Source organism: Colias eurytheme, chromosome 3 (genome assembly GCF_061535395.1).
Source record: "Colias eurytheme isolate Ceu_HAF_F1 chromosome 3, ilColEury1 Martin Lab GWU primary, whole genome shotgun sequence".
NCBI classification, from domain to species: domain Eukaryota; kingdom Metazoa; phylum Arthropoda; class Insecta; order Lepidoptera; family Pieridae; genus Colias; species Colias eurytheme.
In genome coordinates this window covers 3,349,075-3,374,764 of record NC_142982.1, presented here as the reverse complement: position 1 = coordinate 3,374,764, position 25,690 = coordinate 3,349,075, and the positions used below count along the sequence as shown (strand labels likewise).

The 25,690-nt window shown below is 39.9% G+C and overlaps 1 protein-coding gene across 1 annotated transcript in view; it reads left to right on the top strand.

Annotated features, from left to right (window-relative positions):
• poe (E3 ubiquitin-protein ligase-like protein poe) overlaps window positions 1-25,690 on the top strand; it is an 83,306-nt gene that overhangs the window by 27,364 nt on the left and 30,252 nt on the right. The window contains exons 13-58 of the mRNA XM_090119419.1: window positions 247-412; window positions 767-939; window positions 4,592-4,766; window positions 5,291-5,394; window positions 5,647-5,790; window positions 6,195-6,410; window positions 6,599-6,786; window positions 7,433-7,613; window positions 7,985-8,090; window positions 8,262-8,415; window positions 8,741-8,978; window positions 9,624-9,833; window positions 10,049-10,219; window positions 10,433-10,578; window positions 10,701-10,840; window positions 11,170-11,377; window positions 11,686-11,738; window positions 11,966-12,116; window positions 12,462-12,626; window positions 12,808-12,959; window positions 13,065-13,171; window positions 13,566-13,780; window positions 14,274-14,440; window positions 14,766-14,978; window positions 15,819-15,983; window positions 16,309-16,503; window positions 16,680-16,864; window positions 17,269-17,430; window positions 17,545-17,677; window positions 17,860-18,056; window positions 18,311-18,565; window positions 18,890-19,040; window positions 19,254-19,387; window positions 19,473-19,628; window positions 19,714-19,800; window positions 19,947-20,186; window positions 20,839-21,019; window positions 21,255-21,478; window positions 21,812-21,959; window positions 22,183-22,341; window positions 22,606-22,789; window positions 23,373-23,518; window positions 23,959-24,030; window positions 24,326-24,498; window positions 24,717-24,990; window positions 25,298-25,486. Of these exons, the coding sequence (XP_089975545.1) occupies window positions 247-412; window positions 767-939; window positions 4,592-4,766; window positions 5,291-5,394; window positions 5,647-5,790; window positions 6,195-6,410; window positions 6,599-6,786; window positions 7,433-7,613; window positions 7,985-8,090; window positions 8,262-8,415; window positions 8,741-8,978; window positions 9,624-9,833; window positions 10,049-10,219; window positions 10,433-10,578; window positions 10,701-10,840; window positions 11,170-11,377; window positions 11,686-11,738; window positions 11,966-12,116; window positions 12,462-12,626; window positions 12,808-12,959; window positions 13,065-13,171; window positions 13,566-13,780; window positions 14,274-14,440; window positions 14,766-14,978; window positions 15,819-15,983; window positions 16,309-16,503; window positions 16,680-16,864; window positions 17,269-17,430; window positions 17,545-17,677; window positions 17,860-18,056; window positions 18,311-18,565; window positions 18,890-19,040; window positions 19,254-19,387; window positions 19,473-19,628; window positions 19,714-19,800; window positions 19,947-20,186; window positions 20,839-21,019; window positions 21,255-21,478; window positions 21,812-21,959; window positions 22,183-22,341; window positions 22,606-22,789; window positions 23,373-23,518; window positions 23,959-24,030; window positions 24,326-24,498; window positions 24,717-24,990; window positions 25,298-25,486 (7,753 nt within the window). The remainder of the gene's footprint in view (window positions 1-246; window positions 413-766; window positions 940-4,591; window positions 4,767-5,290; window positions 5,395-5,646; window positions 5,791-6,194; window positions 6,411-6,598; window positions 6,787-7,432; window positions 7,614-7,984; window positions 8,091-8,261; window positions 8,416-8,740; window positions 8,979-9,623; window positions 9,834-10,048; window positions 10,220-10,432; window positions 10,579-10,700; window positions 10,841-11,169; window positions 11,378-11,685; window positions 11,739-11,965; window positions 12,117-12,461; window positions 12,627-12,807; window positions 12,960-13,064; window positions 13,172-13,565; window positions 13,781-14,273; window positions 14,441-14,765; window positions 14,979-15,818; window positions 15,984-16,308; window positions 16,504-16,679; window positions 16,865-17,268; window positions 17,431-17,544; window positions 17,678-17,859; window positions 18,057-18,310; window positions 18,566-18,889; window positions 19,041-19,253; window positions 19,388-19,472; window positions 19,629-19,713; window positions 19,801-19,946; window positions 20,187-20,838; window positions 21,020-21,254; window positions 21,479-21,811; window positions 21,960-22,182; window positions 22,342-22,605; window positions 22,790-23,372; window positions 23,519-23,958; window positions 24,031-24,325; window positions 24,499-24,716; window positions 24,991-25,297; window positions 25,487-25,690) is intronic.

The window sequence follows — 25,690 nt, the reverse complement described above, 5'->3', positions numbered from 1 at the left end:
GAAAACCACTGTGTTTTATACTACGTAGTAATTTGGTTGACCTGCTATGATCTGTAATTAAAAAAAAGACGTGTGGCACTCGGGGACTGCCGCGGTAAAGCTATTGCATAGCATGCCTTCAAGCCACGTGGAGTGGGGAGCGTGAGGTTTTTCGTTACGGAATTTCTCGATTCGGTCCCCGCGATCAAGGCCCGCTATAGAATTTTTTTAAGCTATGCAATAGCTTAAAAAAATGCACATTTGCAGTACATAGCGCTCGCGACGGAAGTGTTCACGCTGCTCACGGAGGAGATGATCAGCGGCGGCGCGGAGCGGCTCGGCGGCGTGGCGCTGCACTTGCACGACGCGCACCACGCGCTGCTGGCCGCGCTCGCGAGGGACCTCGACCGCGAGACCGCGAGGACTGATACTGGTAATGTGTAGCGGCTGCATTACATTTGTATATATATACAGCGTGATCAACTGTTTACGTGCTGGCCAAATTTTGTAATAGCGCAAAGTACCCATGGTTTTTTTGATAAACAAAACTGTCTAATTAGTGTAAAAGTCCTCAGGCAGGTGTTCCTCAAATAAATCTAAAACTGTTTAAACAAATCCAACTTGTATTAAATATTAATACTCTTTTATATTCTTGCTAATAAATATTGGATTTTCAAAAATATCTTACGATACTCATACATTTTTTTTGCAAAGTACTGGAACTACCTTTAACGTTAATATCGAGCAGAGTCACATTGCACTTTATTTAATTTAACTCTATCTACAGGCACAATATCGCCCTGTTTCGGCGCCCGTCTCGGCGCGCTGTACACGGCGTTCAGCTCGGCACTAGTGCGCTATTTGCACAACTTGAGCGGCTCGCCGGCGTTCGCTGCATTGCAGCCGTCGTTGCAGCAGCAGCTGCTGTCCACCGAACGGGCCAATATGACGCCCTTGCAAGTGAGTTCTTTTTTTTTGAGGATTAATTTGAAGGTTATGATTTTATTTATATATTTTTTTTTTGTTCCTTCTTTTACTGCAATCTGTCTCCTTGGGGGACATTCAGCAGTATGCTGGTTGGTGCTTATAATGCTGGCGCGCACGGCATGTGACCTGTGTCACATCCTTATTGTTTCAACAGTATCTGTGTTTACTGTGATTGTACGAAGTCTTGGGGTATTTTGCGCTTTAAGCGTCGCGCATTGGACTGATTTGACATAAGTGACCGGGCCAGTGAATTTGGGTGTTGATCTATACGCTCTTTGTACGCTCTAGTATAGCGTACAATTTCTTGCTTTACAGTGGGCATGCGTAGGTCGCGATGTAATAGATCGTTAGGCACGAACCAGGGTGCATTGGTTATCATGCGTAGTGTTTTATTTTGAAATCTTTGGATGATTTCTATGTTTGAATGGGAGGCAGTTCCCCACAGTTGTATGCCATATGTCCAGATGGGCTTGAGTATAGCCTTGTATAAAATCATTTTATTTTCTAGGGACAGTTGCGACTTTCGTCCAATCAGCCAGAATAGTTTGCGCGTTTGGATGCCAAGTTGTTTCCTCTTGGTGAAGATATGTTTTTTCCAGGTAAGCCTTTTGTCCAAATGCAGCCCAAGGTTTCTCACATGATCTGCCTGGGGGATAGCAATGTTGTTCAGCGTGACTGGAGGACAAGGGTCTCTTCGTAAGGTAAATGTTACGTTTACTGACTTTGTTTCATTCGCTTTTATCCGCCACTTTTTAAGCCAGAGGGATATCTCATTTAGGCCTTGTTGGAGTATTTCTGAGGCTATTTTTGGGTTGTTATGTGTAGCTAATAGAGCGGTATCATCAGCAAAAGTTCCAGTAACCAAAGATTCAGATGTCGGTAGATCCGCAGTGAAAAGAAGGTATAGTATGGGTCCAAGTACGCTGCCTTGCGGAACTCCTGCTTTTATAGGGCAAAGATCTGACAGTGCATCTCCTTGTTGCACTATGAAATGGCGCTGCTGGAGGAATGATTCTAATATTCTGTAAAGGTAGTCTGGTAGCCCGTTTTTTAGTTTGAATAGCAATCCTTCATGCCACACCCGGTCGAACGCTTGAGATATATCTAGGAATGCACTGGCGCAGTAGGATTTACTTTCTAATGATTCCATGATATGTTTTGTTAGTCTATGCACTTGGTCGATGGTAGCATGCTTACTGCGAAATCCAAACTGGTGATCGGGAATTAGCTCCTTTTCTTTGAGTATCGGCAGGATGCGTTGCAATAGCAGGGACTCGTATATCTTAGATGGAGTAGGTAGCAGGCTTATGGGCCTATATGATTTTGCTTCCTCAGGTTGTTTCTCTGGCTTCAGCAGCATTATGATTTGTGCGACCTTCCACTCCAAAGGAAAGAACTGCAGTCTTGTCATTGCATTAAATAATGACGTAAGGAAGATTATGCCAGATTCAGGTAGTTCTTTGAGTATACGATTTGTGATAAGGTCGTATCCTGGGGCCTTATTTGGGTCAGATTTTTTTATAGTCTGGGAAACCTCAGATTTGGTAAATTTAATAGACATATCCTGCGTACCTTTTGGACTGCTTAAGCGGTTAGTAATTTCTGCTGCATCTTCTGGTGTGCCGTCATATGGGTGAGGAGTGAATACAATTGAGAGATGTTCCGAAAAGGTTTTGGCTTTCTCTTCGTCCGTCCGTGCCCATGTACCATCTAATTTTCTTATAGGATGCGATACATTAATGGGCCGTTTTAGTTTCCGGGTGGCTTTCCATAAAGAATAATCCGAGGAAACAGTGGCATCCAGGCCGGTGAGGTAGTTGTGGAAACCATCATTTCTATCTTTCTCCAAAGTACGCTTCAGTTGTCTGCTAGCGTGATTGAGCTGTTTTTTCGCAATAGGGTTTCTGGTTGTTTGCCAGCGTTTTCGTAGTCTCCTTTTATTAATTATTTTTTCAAATATATGTTTTGCTACATGGGTATCCTGATTTCTAGATGGTAGAGGTGGGGTCGATGACCAAGCTGCATTTTGCACACACTTGGTGAAGTAAAGCACCGCTTCTGTTATATCCTCCTTCGATTTTAGACGAACTGATTCTTGGAATGCTTGATCTGTGAGTTCCCTGAATAGTGACCAGTCAGTTCTATTGTTATGCAGAACGCATTTCCTGATGCATTCTTTAGGGGTTGTACGCAATTCTACAATGATCGGAGAGTGATCGGAAGATAGGTCCCAGCAACTCTCACACGATATGATGTTCTTTGCAATTCCCTGGCTGACACAAAAGTCTATAACGTCTGGGATTTTTCTCTTATCAGTTGGCCAGTAGGTCGGTTGACCAGACGATACCACATTCATATTTAGTTTTTTAATGCATTTGAGCAGCTCTCGTCCTCTAGGAAGGATAAGCCTGGAGCCCCAAAGCGAATGCTTGGCATTAAAGTCACCTCCTGCAATGAATCTGCCTCCAAGTGATTGAAAGAAGTTGCTGAACTCCGCTTCTTTAATAGTAAATCTAGGTGGACAGTAGAGGGACGATATTGTGATGTCACTAGTCCAGTCTGTGATCACAACGTTTGTTGCCTGGATGTAGTTTTTGCAGTAATCTTGCAGTACATGGTGCTTGATGTTTGACCTAATAAGAATGGCCGATCCTCCATGAGCTTTATTGTCTGGATGGTTAGTATGGTACATATTGTATCCGGGTAGCCTAAAGTGGCTTTTGGACGTGAAGTGGGTTTCTGAGATTAGTAAAACATCTATGTGATGTATTTTTACAAATATTTTTAACTCTTCCGAGTGGTTTGATAAGCCATTGGCATTCCATACACATAGTTTTAATGCTGTGAATGTGATGACATTTTTGAAATTAAATTGGTTAGCGTTTGGGTCATAATTAACATTTGGTTCATCAGGTTAACAAGTGTTTCCGTAATGGTTTTGAGTTCGCTAGTTTCTGAAGTTTGTGTCATTGGTTGTTTGGTGGCTTCTTTTGTGGCTTCAGCATACGATTTTCTGTTAAGTGACGTTTTGTTTGTAGGTTCTTGTTCCTTTCTGGTGTGGCCAGGATTTTTCCTGACTCTGGTGATGGGAGCGGGATATCGCACTTTCAGCAGCTCTTTGTAGACTGTGCAGCATTTTATTTATATGATTGGAATTTAATACGGAATAATAACAAAATTCCTTGTCTACTTAGAATCTTGATAATTTTTACTTTCCAATCTATTACTTATTTAGTAAGCTCACTAATCTCTAATTTTTTCCGTTTAAATTTTTTTTCTTCATCCTCATATATGACAGGATTAGGAAACATTTTCACAATTCATATACTTACAACTTACCATATGATAAATCTTAACAAATTATATGTTAACGTGATAACGTTTTTAAAATCGTTTTAGTCGGGTGACATGTTCAGAAACTTTTGTCACACCAAAACCTCACGAGCGTGATCGCAGGTATAACGAGAGAGAGACGGACCAATCTCCCGTCTCATCTCGAGCGCTGCCACCAATAAGATGTTATCACGTAAACATCTCGATCGTAAACCTTCTTTACAAACAACCAATTTTTTTTAAAAACAATTTGCCTTCCTTTCCATGAACGTATCTATTTCTCCTCGTTCAGGTGGGCCCGCGGGTGATCAAGTTGTGCGGCGGCATGGTGCTGGCGCGCGCGGCGGCGGACCGCGAGAACAGCGTGCTGGTGATGTGGCACAAGCTGGTGAGCACGCTGCAGGACTGCGCGCTGCAGGCCGCGCCGCCGCACGACCACGACTATGAAGGTGACGCTCTTGATCACGGTAAATGTGATGGTTGAGTGGGTGCAGGAGTTGCGCATTGTGGCATACAAATTCGAAAATATGAAATGGAATTTTAAGTTGAAAAATAACGTTATTGAAATCCGATTATTTTGGTAGCACGAGAAATTGAGAATTGACCTGAATTATATATTTACTAGCTGTGCACCGCGGTTTTACCCGCAGTGCTTCGCTCCTGTTGATCTTAGCGTGATGATATATATACCTTTCTCGATAAATGGGTTATCTAACACCGAAATTTTTTTCAAATCAGACCAGTATTTCCTGTGATTAGCGCGTTCAAACAAACAAACTCTTCAGCTTTATAGATAAAGAATAACGTTATTGAATTCCGATTCCGAATTTTAGAAGTTTGCACGAGAAATTGACGATAAGTTCTAATATGAAACTTTAGTTGACTTGAATTATGTATATAAATATATCATTCAGCCGATAATGATCATTACCTTATTATTGTTTTTTGTGGTTGAATAATTTTATTAAGAATAGAGATCTCGTTGCTACAGACTTGAATGTGGAGCACGCTCAAATGATGGTCTACCTGTTCCACTCGCTAACGCTGATGCAGAAGAAATCCGTACTGCTGATGACGGCGAACGCTATTATAAAGGTATTAAAGAATATGTATTTGAATCAGCATTCAGAAGAATTAATTATAGTTTCAAAAGATGTTTTTCAAGTGAAACTTTTTTAGGCGCGTTAAGAGTAAAATTTCAAGGTCGCGTCAAGGCAATACCATCACGGAGGCGACGATTTTGGTATCATAGAATCTTGCCAAAGAAGTTTCACTTCTGACACGTGTGCACACGCAATTTATTATGTGGAATCATAATCTTATATGATAATTTTTTTTATCGTTTAGATTGTGGAGACGTTAGGAATAAACGACAGGAAGCGCGCAATGAACTTGGCGCCACACCAGCTGATGTTGACTACGCGACTGATGCTCTTATTGGAATACTTGATGAAACATTTGTATGACGCCCCACAAACATTGCTGCAACAGGTAAGAGTCTATCTACGAGTTTATTGAAAATTTAATAAAAAAATGTTCATTTGTTAAAAATGGCTGTATTGTTTTATATTTTACTAACGTTAGAGTTCAAAATCGAATTATTTGAAGGATTTATTTCCATATCATGATTTATGTCATAATCTATTCTCAATTTCTAATCTCACTGAAGAAACAACAATACTTAATTCAAAAAATGTTGTGTGGTTTTATGAAACCACGGTGAAATTGAAACTGTTCGAACGGTTCCGAACACTGCTTTGTGTAGCGCATGTCGCGTGACGGTCGGCTGCTGAGTTGGTATACCTACTCGGCAGCCGCGATACACGCGACATGCGCTACACAGACCAAAAAGTTTGAGACGATGTAATAAAAGTTTCACTTTAATAATTATTCAGATCGAATGGAATCTCGTGATAGCGCCAGGGCTGGCACAACCGTCGTTCGACGCGTCGACCAGCGAAATGAAAACGACCACGGATAGTGGGCAGATGAAAACGCGCATCTATTGTGAGGTCCCGTTCATAGAGGAGACTTACAGGCGCCTCTCGCAAGACGAAACGTCCATGCGACCCAAGTTCTACGCGTTGACGAATGCTAAGATTAATAATCAGGTAAATTTTAAAGTGGTATTTTTATTCCAGATTTATGTATTTTTTGTAAGTTTCAATATGTATTTAAATAATTTTAAGTATATTTAACTATAACTACCTTTACTATATCATTCCCATATAAACAATAAACATATAAATATTTATGATTTTGTATTTTATTATTAAAAATTTTAAACACATTTTCTCAGGAAAATCCCAAATTCGATGGTCTAGCATGCAACTTCGTGCTCGGCACCCCTCACAAGCTGAAATATCCATTGCTAGTGGACGCGTTGCTCGCGCTACTGAACTCTGCGTGCGTGTGTGACAACCCTAACAATCGTTCGTCGCTACCGGCTTTGGCCGCTGCGCATTATTGCTTCCAGACTGCTTGGAGGTAATATTATTGTGGTTTATTATACTGCACTTCTCGATCTCTTATACAAGGTGTCCCACTGTTGGTATACTAAGCTCAAAGGAGGTTATAGTTTTGAATACGCTGAGTACGTAAAAAATAATTAAAAAATTCCAGACGCATTTTTTTTTCAAAAAGATGAATTTGTTATGGGTGTACACATAGAGTTTTACTCTATGTGTACACCCATAACAAGCAACCCACCCAACTTTGCCACCAGCACGTGAGCTATCGTTTAAGATTATGTTTTCATAGACAAAATGCTCACATTAGAGGAGCGGTATATGCCGGCTGCGCGAAGCTAGAGAAGAAAACATAGATTTTCAGGAAAAATTTAGCAAAAATTTTTTGATGTAATTTTGTTTTTTAAGTATTTTTTATGTGATCAGTGTATGCAAAACTACAAGTCCCTTCGCGCTTAGTATACCAATAGTGGGACACCCTGTATAGTATTATTCATTATATTTCCGTAAGTGCTTATATTTGAAACTAACATTATTAACGGCAAAGAGAGACAAAACTAAGAAAATATGTCACTTGCCAAAAAAAAATTATCTACTATTGCATTTCTCTAGTATTGTATTTAATTACATATTTAAAAATGTACTCAATATATCTTCTTTCTCAGACTCGTGATAAGCATGCCACCAGCTACTCCACACATGGACAAACTGCAAGCGGGCACGACCGCTGACCTACCGTCCCCTCTGCCGTTATATGCGTTGATATGGGCCCCTCGAGCCGATAACAAGAAGGTGTTCAACCCTTGGTTGAAAGACGCGCTAGTTAAACAGGGGATGTATACGCAGGTGAGATGAGAATTTATCGAAACTTTTAGCATTGAATAACTAAAAAATAAAAACAAATACACGTTTTTAATCTTTTTAGCTCCCGCTTAAAAAATGACGAAATAAAAAATATTGTTCATAATATCACATACTCAATTATGTTTTTATTGAAGTGAAAACTTCTTTAGCGGCGTTGAGCACTTTTTCTGTAATAGGTATAAAATCTTAAACTCGCGTCAGGACACGTGACCTGATCGAAAAAGCGTAAGACGGATACCATTCCAAAATATCAAACATGCTCAACGTTAATAATCAAGTTTTCACTTCTGCCGACACTCCCGGAGAACCCGTCTTTTTTTATTTTTATTTAATGTTATGTTCTTTTCGTTTAGTACGCGGAAAATTTATTGACTGGCGTGAGCGCTTCGTGTGATAACATCAAATACACAGCTTGGTTGGCGTCAGAAACGATCAAACATTTGAAACAGAATCTTTTGCGTAAGTACTAATAACGAGCAAATATAGTTACGAAAACTCAAACTCAAACATTCATTTATTCAATTAGACTACTATTTAGTAGCACTTTCGAATCGTCATTAAATGTTATTGTATAATGATTGATTTGTTTAGTATTTTATTGGTGTGGTCACAACTATTTTTTTATTGCAGCAAGCGGACTACCATCTCTAATAGACGTGATATCATGTGACTCTGCTCTTGCGAGGTTAAAGGTGTGTTTGGTTGATGCGTCCACTGCATCTGAGGCACACCCGTTTGTGCCGCACCTCTTGGATCTTTTGGAGACTATACTTGAATGCTGCAGGTAAGACAATGTGAATCATGATATTTTTACACTTTAACTGACAGACGCAAACCAACTATGTAAGTGAATTGCCATGTCGACATTTAACGGTCTTTATCATTTTTGTATCACTCTAATTAGCTACGTGCCCCTGCTTTAAGAATCACGTACCTATCCAACAGTGAAAAAAATGTTTGAAATCTGTCTAGTAGATCGTAGATCTAGTATCGCGTTTAAAACGAACGTACATACAAACAAACTTTTAGTAGTAAAATATATAATTATAGTAGTAAAATATATACATAATTAATTCACTATCTACAGTATTTTTTTCTATTTTTCAAAGATTAAGCGCAACAATGGAACTGGACAACGCGGAGGAAGGTGCTCCAACGGAGTCCGAGAGCGCGGTGTCCTCTGTACTGTTCCAAGTGTGCGGTAACTCCCCGGCCGTGGCGGCGGTGTGCGGGATGGGCGCTTCGCCCCCGGAGCTGTGGGCGTGGCTCAGGGCCGAGCTGCCGCCCAATGTGGCCACGCTACTGGATATGTATGCCGCCCCGCCCAGTATCGCGGAGGCTAACTTTGTAAGTGATTAACATGTATTATTTATATATTTAGAGCATGCAATGGGAATAATTTTTGACGTGACAACGTCTTATAATTCGATAGAGCCGGCTGCACGCACAAAAAAGCATGACTCATGCGGCGTTACCTCGCTCTGAAGCGTTCCGTTAGGTTTGAAGTGCAAGCGAGAGCGCGGAACGAGCGACAAAGAAGCACAATCGGACGTTGTCACGTTCAACTATCGTCAGTAAACCGACTTTACAGACAACCAATTTTTTTTTTTATATAGAATTGTTTCAATAGTATTCGAAATAATCGATTAAAATGTTTCAATTGATTGAGTTAAATATTATAAAGATATTGAAACTTATTGGGTAGGGTTTTGCAATACTAATGTTATAAGTTCTATTTGACAAAGCCACAAGTGATCCAATGTGAGTATTCCCTCTGAATATTATATTCTATTTGCTGGTGTGAAATGAATGCGCTTTCTGATATTGGTAAACTCACAAGAAAAATGCATGAATAAAAAACATATTGATTCTGCATGCATATTTCATTCAAGTGGTTTTAAATTCAAAGAATTTTTAATAATACAAGAAATAACAAAATCAAATACCTTATGCTTATTTCCCTCACTACAAATACATTTAAAACATTTCCAGTCAAACCACATCATACCATCAGAGAGTGCAGTACTGCATCTCGTATCTTTCCACTGCGTGTTGATGAGCGGCAACCCTAAATACAGTATTGGAACTTCGCTCATGATGTTTGCGTATTCGGCCGCTAAGCTCTTAGAAGTTGGATCTTCGAAGATCGCTGATAGTGTAGAACTTACGAGAAAAACTTTGGATCTGATTATACCGGCTTTGGTGAGTTGATAAATTATTTATTGAGAAATTATTTGATTTAGAGATTCATATTTAAAACGATTTTTCCATTAAAATTCTTAATTTGATTGTATTAATTTTATGGTATTTTGACGATTCAAAAGCGCTTCAAAATGAAGTCTTTTTGTGATTTTATAATTATTTAATCCTGTATGGATCGTAACCAAACAAATTATTCTAATTTTTCTCTCAAATAGACCGATGGACGTTTGGAGTTCCTAGCAGAGCCGTTGGCTGCAACTCTAAATGCTATAGTGCCGCAAGCCGTGAAAGCGGAAGAGATAATTCACGAACACATACTTCGTACTACGTACCCTGTGCTTTGTGACCATTTAATGCCGACTACTGAAAAGACATTGAGACATATCGTAAGTATTTTTTATTTCTTTGTGTTTTTCCGATAGTCCGTACTTTTTACAAAAAAAAGTATCTACACGATGACTAGTCGATTGACATTTTTAATATTACGGATGGTTTGAGACTTTTATGAAAACTATTTCGAAAAAACGAAAGATTTGTTCCGATTGTGAATTTATAACAATATTACGACTTTTAAAACACCATATCTTACTTGTGAACAGGTAAAATATTGGGAGAAAATCCTGGACCGTCAAGCGGGACGCGCCGCCTACGAGGCTGTATTCGTTGAAGATACTGACTTTGTTCTCGGCAAAATTCTGCTCTCTGCACCTAATGCAAGGAATCCTTACACGGAAAGGGTTATCAAGTAAGTTTTTTGGTGTTATAAATTACATCTATATTAAAAAATGAGTATAACTTATAAGTGTTACTATGTACTTGAATTGGCTTTACATATAAAATTTTGATAAATCTGTATTTTCTTTCTAGGTTATTCATAAAAATATTTGCCGGATGTGAAACAACGGAAATGAGCAGAGGTCTCTGTGTCGGTGTGTGCAAATTTATCGGTGTTGCTGACCAACAGAAACTAATTGCTCTTCTTGGGCATATCTGTTCGTACGGACCTGGTATGTTAATTTATATATAACCATACAAATATGTTCCTAGTTCAGTACCGCTTAAACTACTTGTCTTTAGCTAGATTGTATTTGAAAAGCTATTACAATCTTGTGAATCATGTAAAAAAAACTCCAAACTTTAATAATGTTGTATTTTCAACTTTCTTATATTATGCTGTCTTAACTGTCTTCTTATATTAACTTACCAACAAGTGTGCCTAAATTATCGAGTGCACATGATACGTAAACGCTAATAAGAACAGCCAATTATTTCAAATTCACTTATTTGGCACTAAAACAAAAATAAAGTAAGTAAGAAAAATTCAACGTTTATACAGCTACATCAGCGATCGGCACAGCGAACGCGACGCCCACAGAGACGGAACTACCCACGCCGACGTCCGCGCCGGACGCGGCAGTGAATCCCGCTTCGCTCGCGATGTTCAACGCGATACGACGCGTGCTGTTCCGCTCGGACAGCGACTCACCCCAGCGGCCGGAAAACGGGGCACGCAATGAGCAGGATCTACCCGTGTTTGATGCGCCGTAAGTGTTAGAGACAAAGACAGAAAATCAAACTTTATTGTCACATAAACTTAAAACTATGAAATTTGGAACAATCTCAGCTATGTTAATTATTTAACACTTTATTGTGCAAGATCAAGTACATAACAATATAACAATAAATAAATGCACAAAGGGTGGGCTTGTCACTGGCCAGTCATTTTACCGGGCTTTAACACAAACAGCGCTGAGTTTCAATCTGCCACATTCAATAAAATCAAATTTATAAACATGAAATGATACCTAAGCTAAGCTAGGTAACTAGTATTTATATATTTTATTTGTCGCAGGTCACCTGCACCAAGAGCGCAGTCTGAGACTGTACAACCGTCGGGCAATTCAGGTATGAAAGGAAACCACAATAAATCATAACACAACAAATGTATATTACAATATGCGCTGATCAAAGTTATACAATACACACTTTACATGTTATTTAAATGCATGGTTGCATTGAACATTAATATAATTTTCAAATACATACATACATAATTCTAACATCATTTTTCAATATTTAAATTAGTCAATATTAAGTTATATTTGCTATAAAGTAAACTAATAACGTTCCAGAATCATGTAGCTGGTCAGACGGTAGCAAAGAAAGTGGTCCTCCCGCGAACGGCGCGCCGCCCGCGCCTGAAGCGAGCTCGCCCGTGATAGATGGTGCAGCTAATAATGCTGCATTGCTTACAGCGCTGTGCAAACATATTGTGTTGCATTGGTGTGTAACAATAATACATTTATCTTTCAAATCACAAAGTATTTTTGCTAAATAAGAATTAAGAAAGAAAGAAGAAAGAATTTGCTAAATGTTTAGTACGAAAGATCACATAGATGTGAATCTTTATCAAAATTTGCGCTTAGGAAGTAGCAAAATATTTATCGATTTATTTCTTATTTTCATTTTGAACATTATTTATATAGCTTATAGAGCAATGTAAACGGATTCCACTGTAGGTAATTGCTTGTGACTTCCAATTTGCGTTATTATAATAAAAACTTTCGCCGTCACAGATACACGCTACATGTGATTAAACATAATAAATTGTCTTTGTTTTTCATCCAGTCGCGAGGACGTAAGCGAGCGGATGCTGCAAGCGCTCATCACCGTGACGGGCGAAGGAACATGCCACCCGCTGTTACTGCAAGAGATGTGCCGACTCGCTGATTCGCACTCGGGCACATTGCATAAATTGCTGTTCCCCGCTGCGTTGACTTGGCTTGGGGCTTGGTAAGTTGATAATTCTGCAAGAAATATAATTACTTAACTACTTAACTGGTTAAAAAAAATTATTGTCATAACTTTTCAGAAGTGCGTTTAAAGTTGCCTAATCGATACAATTTTTATTTCATTATAAAAAAAATACTAGCATGCTTTTCCAATTCAATTCGAATTTTTATTTTTCCAACAGTGTGAAGAATTTGAGCAGTCCCGAAGTATTGGAGAAACTGGAAGAAGGTTCGATCGAGAACAACAACCTTGGCCCACAGATTGAATCCGCGTGCACTCTGCTTGCGTATCTAGGCGACGCGTTGCACGCTATTGGTGTCGTACAACCACACAGTAAGTTACAACGTATTATATAACGTACGACTATGCCTATAAGGTTGATTATTATCTGTCTAATTTTATGAAGTCCTGTTCTAATATTAATTATTTTTGTTTTAGCGTGGCGTTCCGTTAGTCCAACTTGGGAATCACCTTCAGACCTTGGATTTGACTTTGAATACACTGATGAACAACAAGATGATGACGACACGAGCGCTGACGATTCTGTGAGTATATTTTTTAGAACAATGTTGAAAAACATGATAAAGATGAAAAATATTAATTGTGAATTTGTTTAGTTCCATTAGTCATATAATTTGACTGACCGGTTGGCTTGGTTGATAGTGACCCTGCCTTCCAAGCCAGAGGTCGTGGGTTCGATTCCCACCCGGGCCAAATATTTGTGTGATGAACATAGATGTTTGCTCTGTGTCTGGGTGTTAATTATCTATATAAGTATTTATTTAAAATTATATACTTATGTATGTTTATCAGCCATCTGGTTTCCATAACACAAGTGAAAGCTTACTATGGGATCAGATCGTGCCGTGTGTGAAAATTATCCTGAAATATTTATTTATTTATTTATTTAATTTTATTACCCATACAAATAATTGTCAGGACGAAGACGCGATGCTGCAGTACAAGCTGTGCACGTTCACGGTGACGCAGCGCGAGTTCATGAACCAGCACTGGTACCACTGCCACACGTGCAAGATGGTGGACGGCGTGGGCGTGTGCACGGTGTGCGCGCGCGTCTGCCACCGCGGGCATGACGTGTCCTACGCCAAGTTCGGCAACTTCTTCTGCGACTGCGGCGCCAAGCCGGACTCGAGGTGAGTGTTGTGCTTCACAAAAAAATATGGTCAAATGAAATACATAATTAAAAATAACACTAATAATCATTGCCACTAAAATAATTATTGTACTTATACAAAACATTGTTCGCAAAGCAGGGCAGTAGGCGCCTTTTTTTTTAACTAAAATATCATTACTGAAAGACCAAATACTAACAAAATATGTATATTCCACATTGAGATAATATTACTGCGTATGGAGGAGACACCACAAAAAAAATCTGTGCGCCATTTTTTTGCTCTAAGTTTTAAAAATTATTATCTAGTTAGGTACTTACCGATGAAAGTTATTCCTTTGCATTTTCCGTATTATTTGTGCAATATCGTAACACACACGAAGGCATATTTGATGCGTTTCACTTTAAAACAAATAAAAAATGAGCGTGCAGTTACGCCATATGGCGTATGTTGAGTGGAACATAAGTGATGTAGGCGGTGTCGTCTCCATATGTATATCTCAATGATATTCCAGTTGTCAAGCACTAGTGAAGCGCTCCGTGACCCTGGGCGCGGGTAGAGCGGCGGGTGCAAGCGAAGAAGCGCCCCCAGCGCCGTCTCTACGCCGCCGGCCGTCTAGCCCCACGCCACCAGCTTTTCTGGCGCCTCCACGCAGGCCATTGATGGCCCATAATATACAAGGTGAGTTGTTTGAATAGAATAACACTGTTAGGTTATTCTTATTCTTCGTTGTTTTTTGTTTCGTGTCGTGTTACACATAAAACAATGTTACAATTATTGTAAAAAAATTTACAATTTTAGTTTATTTGCTCTTGAAAATAAAAAGATAGAATTAACAGTTTTTTTAAGTTATTAAACATCGTATGTAATATGTATATCATTCCTTCATCATTCACGGCTCGTATCTAGCTCGAGAAACTCAATAAAAAAATACTTTTCATGCAAGCAACTAAATTTTCACACTGAACAATGTAATCGATTGCACAACGTGTTGCACGTCTGGCAGGCTGCCGCACGTACCTGATGAGCTACGACAAGTGGGAGTGGTGCCTGAAGCGCGTGCGCAAGCTGGTGTGCGCGCTGGCGGGCCCGGTGCGCGCGGCGTGCGAGCGCACTGCGGCGGTCGGCGCGCACGGCCGCGCGCAGCGGGCGCTCGCGCAGCTGCACCTCGGCGAGAAGCGCTTCTCGCACACGGACGCGCTCATGGTGCCCACGCTGGGTGAGACACGCAACTAATTACGCTCTTACACCGATAATGGGAGGAATGTGTTTCAAACGCCCGATTATATCGCTTCATTGAGTTTGAAATTTGAAGCGATCAGCGATCGAGGCAAACTATGGAGTTTCTTGCCGGTTCTTCTCCATAGATACTGCTTTCCGAATCGGCGGTAAATAAAAAATGTTGTGACGATTCAAAAGTGCTTTAAAGAAGTTTTATTGAATAAATAAATGTTTGAGTTTGAGGCGATACTATTGGTTATGTACAAACACATTACTCGCACATTATTGGTGGAAAAGCACATGCCTACCACACGCGCTACGCTACACCTGACATCCAACTGTACAGGTACACCTGTAAACCGTAACGTGTGTGAGAGTAGACCTGTTCAGGCGATCGGAGCAAGATCGAAAATCAATTCTATCGAATGTCTCCACACACGTCAGGCGACCAAGCATACATGTACGGTTGATCTGTACGGTAGACCGTAGCGTGTATGTCCTACATAATTGTGATTGCTTTGTGTCTTCTTCTTTTGAGCCTTAATTCACCCATTCTTGGGGTTAGGCCCCCTCGTGTTTGTTTGATCATTTGTATAAAAATATACATTAATCTTATCAATTGTAACATGCTTCTATCAGGTCCAATTATAGGTATGTAATCAATTTTAAGAAACTTTGCTTATTATGAATTCATTTGTTTCAAATTTGCATGACAGTGTTAATCATCTATTGGCTATTTTCATCAGCTTTTTAAGTTGTAGTTATCGATATTAGTATCTTCGGAAAATTTAACTTAAGTTCTGTTAAATAAGCAACAAAATATACTATGATATATTAGGATCTCAAGAGGGAGCATTTGAAAACGTGCGCATGTCGTATACTGGAGAAAACGGACAAACGATCAGGCAGTTGATTTCTGCGCATAAACTGCGTCGCGTCGCCATGTGTTGTCTAGCATCGCCACAAGGACGACGACAGCACCTTGCCGTGTCTCATGAAAAAGGTAATGTTTTTGTTCCATCTGTTAATTATATAATATATATAATATATTTAACAACTTTTTACCACCCATTCAATTCACCTGAATGTTTGCTTTATTAGTGTTATATCTTTGTATATGTACCGTTTTTTCGCTACATCGCGTTTTATTTATGTATATTTATTTATATATTTTATGTACATGTTTCCTGCCAAACCGTTTCATTAATAAATATAAATTAGATCAATAGAATTTTTTCGTTTTCTTATTTTTTTGGCTATAACTATTTAATATTTATTAACCCCTATAAAATACATGTACCGTTTTGTTTATTTATTTATTTTTATAGGTAAAATTACAGTCCTTCAACTGTCGGCGTTATTGAAGCAAGCTGACTCGTCGAAGCATAAGTTGACGCTAACACGCTTGTCGACCGCCCCGATACCGTTCACAGTAATCAGTCTAAGTGGTAATGTGGCCAATGAAGATTTGCTTGCCGTGTGTGGCCTGAAGGAGTGCCATGTGCTGACGTTTAATAGTGCTGGTGAGTTGTAAAATAATTATTTTGGTTCATGTTTGTAAGTTTTCTCTGTTGAGGGAATTAGTTTGCATAGTTACAATGTGTCAAGGTCGTAAGCTGATAGATACCAACTAGATCTCTAGGTTTTTAGTGAGCATGTGCAGATTTAACTCCTTACTATTATATTTAAATCTTTATAGGCGCTATATCCGAACACTTCGTGCTAACAACCGGCTTGGAGGCAAATAACTACATCATAAAAGCAATATGGCTGCCCGGCTCACAGACACAGATGGCGCTGGTCACGTCAGACTTCATCAAGATATACGATCTCAGCAAGGATTTGAACAATCCACTACACTATTTCCTTGTGCCGAGTGGAAAGGTGAGATAAAAATCTTATATTATATTTTTTAAATACGTTATTCTGTTGCCAACGGAAAACAAACTTATGCTAAAAAAAGGCACAGTACAGGCTGTTTTATCACTTACTAGTGGTCCGCCCCGGCTTCGCCCGTGGTACATATTTCGCAATAAAAGGTAGCCTATGTCCTTTCTCGGGAATCAAAATATCTCCATACCAAATTTCATGCAAATTGGTTCAGCAGTTTAGGCGTGATTGAGTAACAGACAGACAGACAGAGTTACTTTCGCATTTATAATATTAGTAAGGATGAGTGATCTTTACCAGACAATCAACTGATTACAACAAACTAGAAAAAAAGAATTATATTTCTTTATATATCACACACTTAATATTTTTTTATTGAATATTTGTTTGTTAATAAGGTGCGTGACGTCACATTCGTGAACCAAGAGGGAGTGATGCACATGCTATGCATGAGTTCAGCGGGACACATCTACTGGCAACCAATGAGCGAGGAGTCCAGAGCTACTCTCGGCACTTTCTATGTTACGAATACTTTGGAAGTTTTGCACCCTGAAATACAGGTATATTATATATTCTGAAATTCTTATCTGTAATGGTTACCTTTCTTGTATTATTTATGCAATACCTTTCTTTTTATTTTTAATTATATGTAAATTTGTATTAATTTGTTGCAGGATGTTGCTGGATTGGTCGGAGGCGGCGGTGTGTCGATTTACTATTCGCATACGCTAAAGATGCTATTCTTCTCATACGCCCAAGGCAAGAGTTTCCTAGCACCGCTGAATTCAGTAGAAGAGAGTGTGAAAGGTAAATACTATATATTTCATGCCAATAATATAAAATACCAATTATATGTATCTTTTTCAAAAGTTTTTGGGTGTTTAAAAATTTAAATGCATGATGCTTAATTTTTTTTGACTTGGCAAAGAGTTAATGCATTATATTTAAATGTTAACAATCTCAATTAAATTATTATAAATTAACACTAGGTACGGCAATGATAACGGTCTACGGAGGTGGAGGCGGTCCCAAGGAAGGTGGGCGCGGCAAGTCGGGTGCGCAGTCACTAGTGCAATGGTCCGAAGTCCACGGACACCCTGGATTGATCACCGCACTCATGCAGGCCTCCAATAACCCCGTGGTGCTCATGCTCACACCTACCAACATTTATGTTCAGGAGATAAAGGTATTATTCACATTATATTTTGTGGATGGAACAATGAAAGTGTTAGTTTTTTATTTCTTACATTGAACTATAAAAATGAATGAGATTTAGTTTTTTTATGCGACACTCAAGGCGTGTGGAACGGTGAGTCGTTGATTTATTTTTGACAAGTGCGCGGTTTCTCCGCGTGCTAACAAATATTATACTATGCAGGAGATATTTTTTATACAATAATATAGGTTGTGAATATATTAATTGAGATTAAAATGTGACAGGTGGTGCCCGCGAAGGCGAAGATAACGGACATGGTGGCGGTGCGGCACTGGTGCGTGGGCGGCGAGCAGAAGAGCACGCTGATCCTGCTGTGCGAGGACGGCAGCCTGCGCATGTACGCCGCGAACCCGACCCGCACCGGCTACTGGCTGTCGCCGGCCGTGCAGCCGGCGTACCCGCCGCGGCGGCGCGCGCGCCTCGCCCGCCCCGCGTCGCACCTCGCCGCGCACGCGCACCCGCCGCGCAAGCAGCACCAGGTGGGAATCTGTTGGCAAATCAAATCAAATCAAATAAATAAATAAATACGAACCAAATAACAAGAGGAACGACCTATTGTGACGTCATAACAGAAACAACTGCTCTTCTCTCTTACAATCTGAATACTGATGCATATTAAGCACTGATTAATTTCAGTAAGGGGGCGTCCATAAATTACGTGAGGTGTTTTTATTAAATTTTTTGAAATATTTAAATTTGTGATACATCCATACATAGATCCACAGTGAAGTATAAATCTTCACGCTGAAGGATCTTTATGCGATTAATAATTTGTCAAAAATAATCTATTCATTATATTCCAGGCTGTTGCAAAGACGACTTCAAACGGTGGACCCCAGTTCCCGATAGATTTCTTCGAGCATTGCGTCGCTATGGGTGACATTGAGTTTGGCGGCAACGACCTGCTGCAGGTGTACAATACGGCGCAGATTAAACACAGACTTAATACTACAGGTATGGTAGTTTTTCGTATTTTAACATTGATATTTTTGATCTTTAAATAGAAGATAGTTTTGCCATACACAATACATAATAAATTTTGGACAAAACTTATGCAAAAAATGAAGAATATATAAAATAAGAACTACTACTTATTTTCTTTTTCTGTTCATTAACATGCTTCTTAAGTCTTATATCCAATAATTTACTGAAATATTGTCTTTACAGGACTCTATGTTGTGTCGACTAAAATGAGTGGATTCACCATGGACTTAATAAATTCTGATCCCAATATGGTTATTTGCGGTATTCGAGTCTTACTTGGCAGTCAGGACGCTGCCAGAACGCCGACCTATGTTGAGGTAAGTTTCATATTTTATTATGTACCATTAAATCACATATTAATATTTAGCCGTTTCTTTTCACGAATATGTTGTTTGTTTTTAGATACACGGGAGAGCAATTCCAACGATGGTAGTCCGTAACAGATGGTTCGATATTCCTCTCACTCGAGAAGAATCCCTTCTTTCTGATAAAAAACTTGTTATAACTTTCGGACCATCGCAAGATCCAGATGGCGTGACGATGGTCGATTCTGTCAAGGTAATACAATTTTTTGTTAATTTCAATCAATGAAATTGAAAGTGCTAACAGACATGATATTAAATAAATCTGTTGTTAATTTTAGGTATATGGCAAAAATAAAGAACAATTCGGCTGGCCTGAAGAAAATGAAGATCCATCTACGTGTCCTTCATCCAGTAAAGTAGCTCAGGTAAATTACATTTAGGGAAGTAAATATGTATAAAATAAGAGCAATTTGTTTAAACATTCATAAGTTATAGTAAACTAGGACTAGTACTTCGCATATATAATATTAGTAGGATATTCGACACATAAATGTAAAATTTATTGTTTTAGGTGTCGGACGGCGCATCGGACATAAACAAGCCGAGTTCGGTGGAACGTCTAGCGTGTTCAGCGCTTGAAGCGCTCGAGCTGGGCGCCGGTGCTCCCGCGTGTACGGGCGCGACCGCGGGCGCTGAAGCCGCTGCAGACGCGGCGCGCACGCTGCTCTGCGTGCCCGCTACACCGCTGCTGCACGCTAGAGCGCAGTGCCTGTTGCGCGCTGTGTACCAGAACTACTATCATCAGTTTAAGGTTGGCACTGTTTGTCACGTAATAATGTGTTAAAAATAAATATAAAAACTCCATTGTGATTAAGGGCCGGCGCCCACTGCCGGCACGGCGTGGCATGGCAGGGCAGAGGATTTTATTACTAATGAAGTTATTTTGAATCTTATTTCAATCAGTTTAGAACTCAAGTTACTTTATTTCGATGCCACGATGCCGCGAAGTATCGCAGGATGCTGCAGCATGACGCGGCACGCCGCAGGATGCGGCGGCATGACGTGTCTTGCTTTGGGGTCGAGGAATTATGATTGCTAGCTAGTTGAAATAAGGTTGAAACTTATGCAGCATTAGTGGGGCTTTTAGCAGGATGCCACGGCATGCCGCGGGATGCCATTGCACGCCGCGGGATGCTCTGCCGTGCCATGCCGTGCCGTGCCGGCAGTGGGCGCCGGCCCTAATATTACTTTGGCATTGGATTTATATTACTAGATTGTTCTGGAATATGATTTCAAGTGATATTAATTTTCTTCCCATTTATAAACACTTTCAAAAGTTTAAATGTATATTTGTTTTTTAGTTTAAGTTTGCATTGATGAGTAAACGTATTTATTACATACATTATTATATTAAATGTGTATATAGTATGTGTTTTTACGTGATAAATTATCTCATACCATAGGATCAAGCAATCCTCCGCTACGTGTGCGCGTCTCTACGTGAATTACGCGACACGGCAGACACGCGCTGTGTCGACCCCGAGGCGTACTTCCGGCTCGTGCTATTGGCACGCTCGATGGCTATAGCGCGTCCGCAGAATTTGGTTAAATATACCGCACCCACACCTCGACGACCAGCTAACGGTAATTTATTTGACTACATATGCTTTATTTGCCTACTTTAAATTATAAACAAACTCAACGAAAACTTAAAAGAAAATATTCATGGAAAATATCCACAGAATTTGAAACTTTGATCTCAATATTATTTCTTACTCAGATAAATGTAATACATATTATAGTTTCTGCAATCTTCAATTTGAAGTGTATACAATCCCCAGTAGTACTACCCATATTACATTATTGACCATTCAAACAGGTGACTGGTCAGTATACTGGAAGCCAGACTACCAAGAGGACCCGGAACGCGAGCCGCACGTGTGCGCGTTACTACTGAGCGTGTTATGGAAGCTAGCTGCGTGCAAGAACCAAGCGCACGGACCACCTGGTGTACTGTCCTACGGGTTGAGACACGCTGAGTCCACGCTGCACGCGCTCGCTGATACTATACACGCGTTCCAGCTTAACGCGGACCCGGAATGTGTAAGTGGTTTTGTGGAATTGGGTTAATTATAATCAAATGTGTCAAAACCAGGGTAGAGAGTATTAATCGTAACTCAAGAGCATGTTTCAGAAATAGTTGTTTCAAATTTCATATATGCAGCTTGATTTCTTTCTATTTGAAAAGAGCACTTTAAATTTTGGTGTGCAACAGAAAAGCTTACAAAACTTCTGTTATAAGTATAAAAATGTTTCGTATTGTGATTCTTTTTTAAATATTATATCCTAGCTTTATATTTTTTATAATCGATCGAAACTGGGGAAATTTACACTAATTAATAGATTCTACAAGTATGTGCTTGCTTTTCATTTTAGATTGAATTCGGCAACCAAATCTACCTGTCACTACTCCTCGCTGAAGACCAGAGCATCAGTTTTGGCGCTAAAGCTGCGTTAATGAGAGTACTGCGTCCGCGGGTGAAGAGGCGACGCGTGTACATTCCGTCACCACCTAATACACCAGGTAAGATTATTTTTTCTTTTATGATAAATAAAGAAACTGATAAAATTGATTGAAATCTTTAGGTCTTTCTGTGTGTCTAAATTACAGTTTAGAATTAGACCTACATCTAGAATTCGGTCAACCGTAATAAGCATATTTATTTTTAGACATGATTATTTATTCTTGCTTAAATTTAAATGACAAGCACAACTATTCGCAACATAAACAAATCGCTAAATTGTAGGCGCAGGAGCATCTACCACCACTACAGCGGCTCAACCTGTGTCAGAAACGGCCGTATCTGAGTCAGATTTGAGCGCGAATCGTGATGAGCAGCAAGAGCCACAGTACATGGACGTGGACGACTCTCTCGAGCCCATGGTATTGCTTGCGCCTGATGGAGGTAAGATATCTAAGAAATAAAGTTTTCTTAAAACATTACAATAATAATTTTGTCACATGCATATCTTCAGGCATTATTATCGTATCCTTTAATACAATATTTATGTCATTATGGCGCAAGTTTAATATAATACGCAGTTGTTAGCGTTATTATTGTATCCTTTTCAAAAAAATATTTATTTAATTACTACGCAAGCTAGTGCGTATTTGCTAGCTACGTCCCTAATTAGACTTCAACTGAATTTATTCCCCACTATCGTTACAGGTCTAGAAGCACTGCTAGACATACCTGCAGACGCGGATGACGAAACAATGGTGGAACTAGCGATAGCGTTATCTCTACAAGAGCAGCCGCGTCGTGCGCCCGCGCACGGTGCGCTAGCTCACACGCCCACTGCCCCGCCGCCGCCTGCCCCGGGCTTTAGTGATGCTAATGCTTCGCCTAATGGGTCAGTACATATTATGTTTGTTTGGTAAAAAAAAATAATTGGTTGTCTGTAAAGTCGGTTGACTGACGATAGTTGAACGTGACAACGTCCGATTGTGCTTCTTTGTCGGTCGTTCCGCGCTCTCGCTTGCACTTCAAACCCATATGGAACGCCTCAGAGCGAGGTAACGCCGCATGAGTCATGTTTTTTCGTGCGTGCCGGCTCTATCAAATTATAAGACGTTGTCACGTCAAAAATCAAAATACGAGAAGAGCCTCCATCCAAAAATCGTCAACACATCTTCGAAGAGCTCTGTAGATGTCTACGGGCAGTGGATTCACATAATCTTTTGCCTATTTTCTTATTGAAAAAGTGAATTTTTGTGATTTACACAAACCGCTCTACGCTTTATGTATTTCATAAAGATCTAGTATTTCATTAATCATGCCTGAAACTATATTTTATTTCAATTGATTAATATATACAAAAAATATGTTTTCAATTTTTCAGGAACAGAACGGCATTATAACAAAAATATCACTCTGTAAGAATATTTTACCACAATAAAAATCTCTCTTGTTCATAATAATCGTTTTACACCCAGGTCTGACGACGAAGGCAGTACAGCAGCAACCGACGGTAGCACACTACGCACGTCGCCAGCAGAAGCAGCTGGATCCGCGGGCTCTGAGAGCGGTGGTTCTGGCGCAGATAGTATTGGAGGCGTGTCCGGGAGGAGTAGCGCGTATGGTGAGTATCTGTGAGCTTATATTTTATGTATTATGTGCATAGTAAGGGTCAATTCCCACTGAAAGAGTAGCAGCGCGCAGCGGCTGTAAGAGAGCGATATAATATAACTTGCGTTGCTGGAGTGTCCGTGCAACCTCGTGCTTTGCATTCAAATAAGTATAGACTTTATAATCACACACTTATGGTTCAAAATGATTTGTTATATTTTGCAAAAAACAAAAAACCGTTGCCGGACACTGCTCTGTCAATTGAATACTTATCTGAAGAATTTAATTAATATTTCCAATACAATTTTGTATTGCTATTAAAAAACATCTATATTTTATGAACATTAGCTGAATATTGAGGAAATCTAAATATGAAATAAGCTTCAATAGTGGCGCTTATGCTTATCGCGCTTTATGCTTTTACGGCGTGTGCTTAGTGATCGCATGTTCTAGGCGAGATGTCGACCGCGCACGTGAGCGCTCTGCCGCACGCCAGCGTCGTGGCCGCGCCTGTCTCCGTTACAGGCTAGTATAATTTGTTGTATGCTTGCTTTGTGGATTATAGGCTGTATGTATTGCATTAAAATTTGTAGGAGCTTTTCTTGATTAAAATGCTTTCCAAATTTAAAAAAATGCAATTTGGTTACTCAGTTCCAAAAAAATAAAAACATGATTGATTAGTTCAGTTTAGCTTATCTGTCACTTAAAATAACAAAATACATATAATGATTCTTAAGGGTTAAAAATTTTATTTAACGAAATATTTTATAATTTTTCCCACGAGATTTTAACAATGAAACGATTTTTATCCACTATACAGCCGGTCCATCAACATCATCATCTCAACCAGTTGCATCTACCTCTCGCGCGGTAGAAGCGGAGAACGAAACCCGCAAGTTACACGCACTGCGTCTATCTTTGCTGTCCGCTGCGTTGGACGCTATGCCCACTTTGAGGAATTTATCTGGAGTGCGGGCTATACCGTTTGTTCAAGTGAGTGTTAACTGCTTAAAATTAAATATATTTAAAATATTACAGCACAGAAATTGCCAAAATGATTGTACTCTGTCTACTTTTTTGACTCATATGGAAAGTTTTGTTCAAGATTTTTTCCTTATGATAATGCATGACATTGACTAAATGTTTTTCTATTAAGTTCTATTTATTTTGATTTTTGATAGGCAGGATGTTAACTGGGATTTTTATTTCAGGTTCTGCTAATGTTGGCCGGCGATTTAGACTCTAGTGTCGAAGGCGACAGGGCAGTACTCGACCGCCTGCTTGAGGTCCTCGTTGGTGAATTGGATATTCAAGGAGAGGAAACTAGTACGCAAGAACCTGGAGAGCGGCGTGACTTCCAGCTCGCTATCATGCGCCTTGAAATGCTCGTATCGGAGCTGGACGCCAATGGCGAGGAACAAGCCACGCCCATACATGAGAGGACTAATAGGAGGGAGCTCCAGCTTGTTATTATGAGATTGTTGAGTAAGTATTTGTCTTATATTGATAGACATGCTTTCAATTACAAAGCAATAGCAGACTTTTGACAAATGTACTGTTTTAACCCATTGAGCCCGAACGGCCAGATCCGACCGCGACACAATAGATTTTCTATTGTGTCTGTGATTCCGGGGCCTGATGGATTAAGTATCGTTACTCGGTATTAAATAATGTTTAAAACCACGCCTTTTTAACAATTTATTTTGAAGTTTAGGTCATTTTGAACGATATCCAACTATTGTCAACGTCCTCATATAACCTACTCAATTAATAATGCTCCTATCGTATCCAGGCGTACTAATGGCGCGCTGGAAGACGTGCGGCACGGGCGAGGGCGCTGCGCGGGAGCAGGTGACGGGCGCTGCGTGCGCGGCGCACGTGTCGCGGCTCGCGGCCGCCGCGCTCGTGCGGGCGGGCGCGCCGCGCCACTGCTACGCGGTGCTGGCCGCGCTGCTGCCCTACTGGAAGGAGAAGACTGCCAGTGAGTATGGATCAAGTAACTATAGAACGCGTCACGTAAAAAGAACGCTGGATGAAAATGATGGGGTGTGTTTGCGCATGGATCGAGTTTTTGCACGAAAGCTATGTGCCGATTATTTTATTTTTTAACTAGGCTCGCGTATCGTGGCTTCGCATCTACCTATTTGTTATTCTTATACCACCTCATAACACCAAATAGACCGAT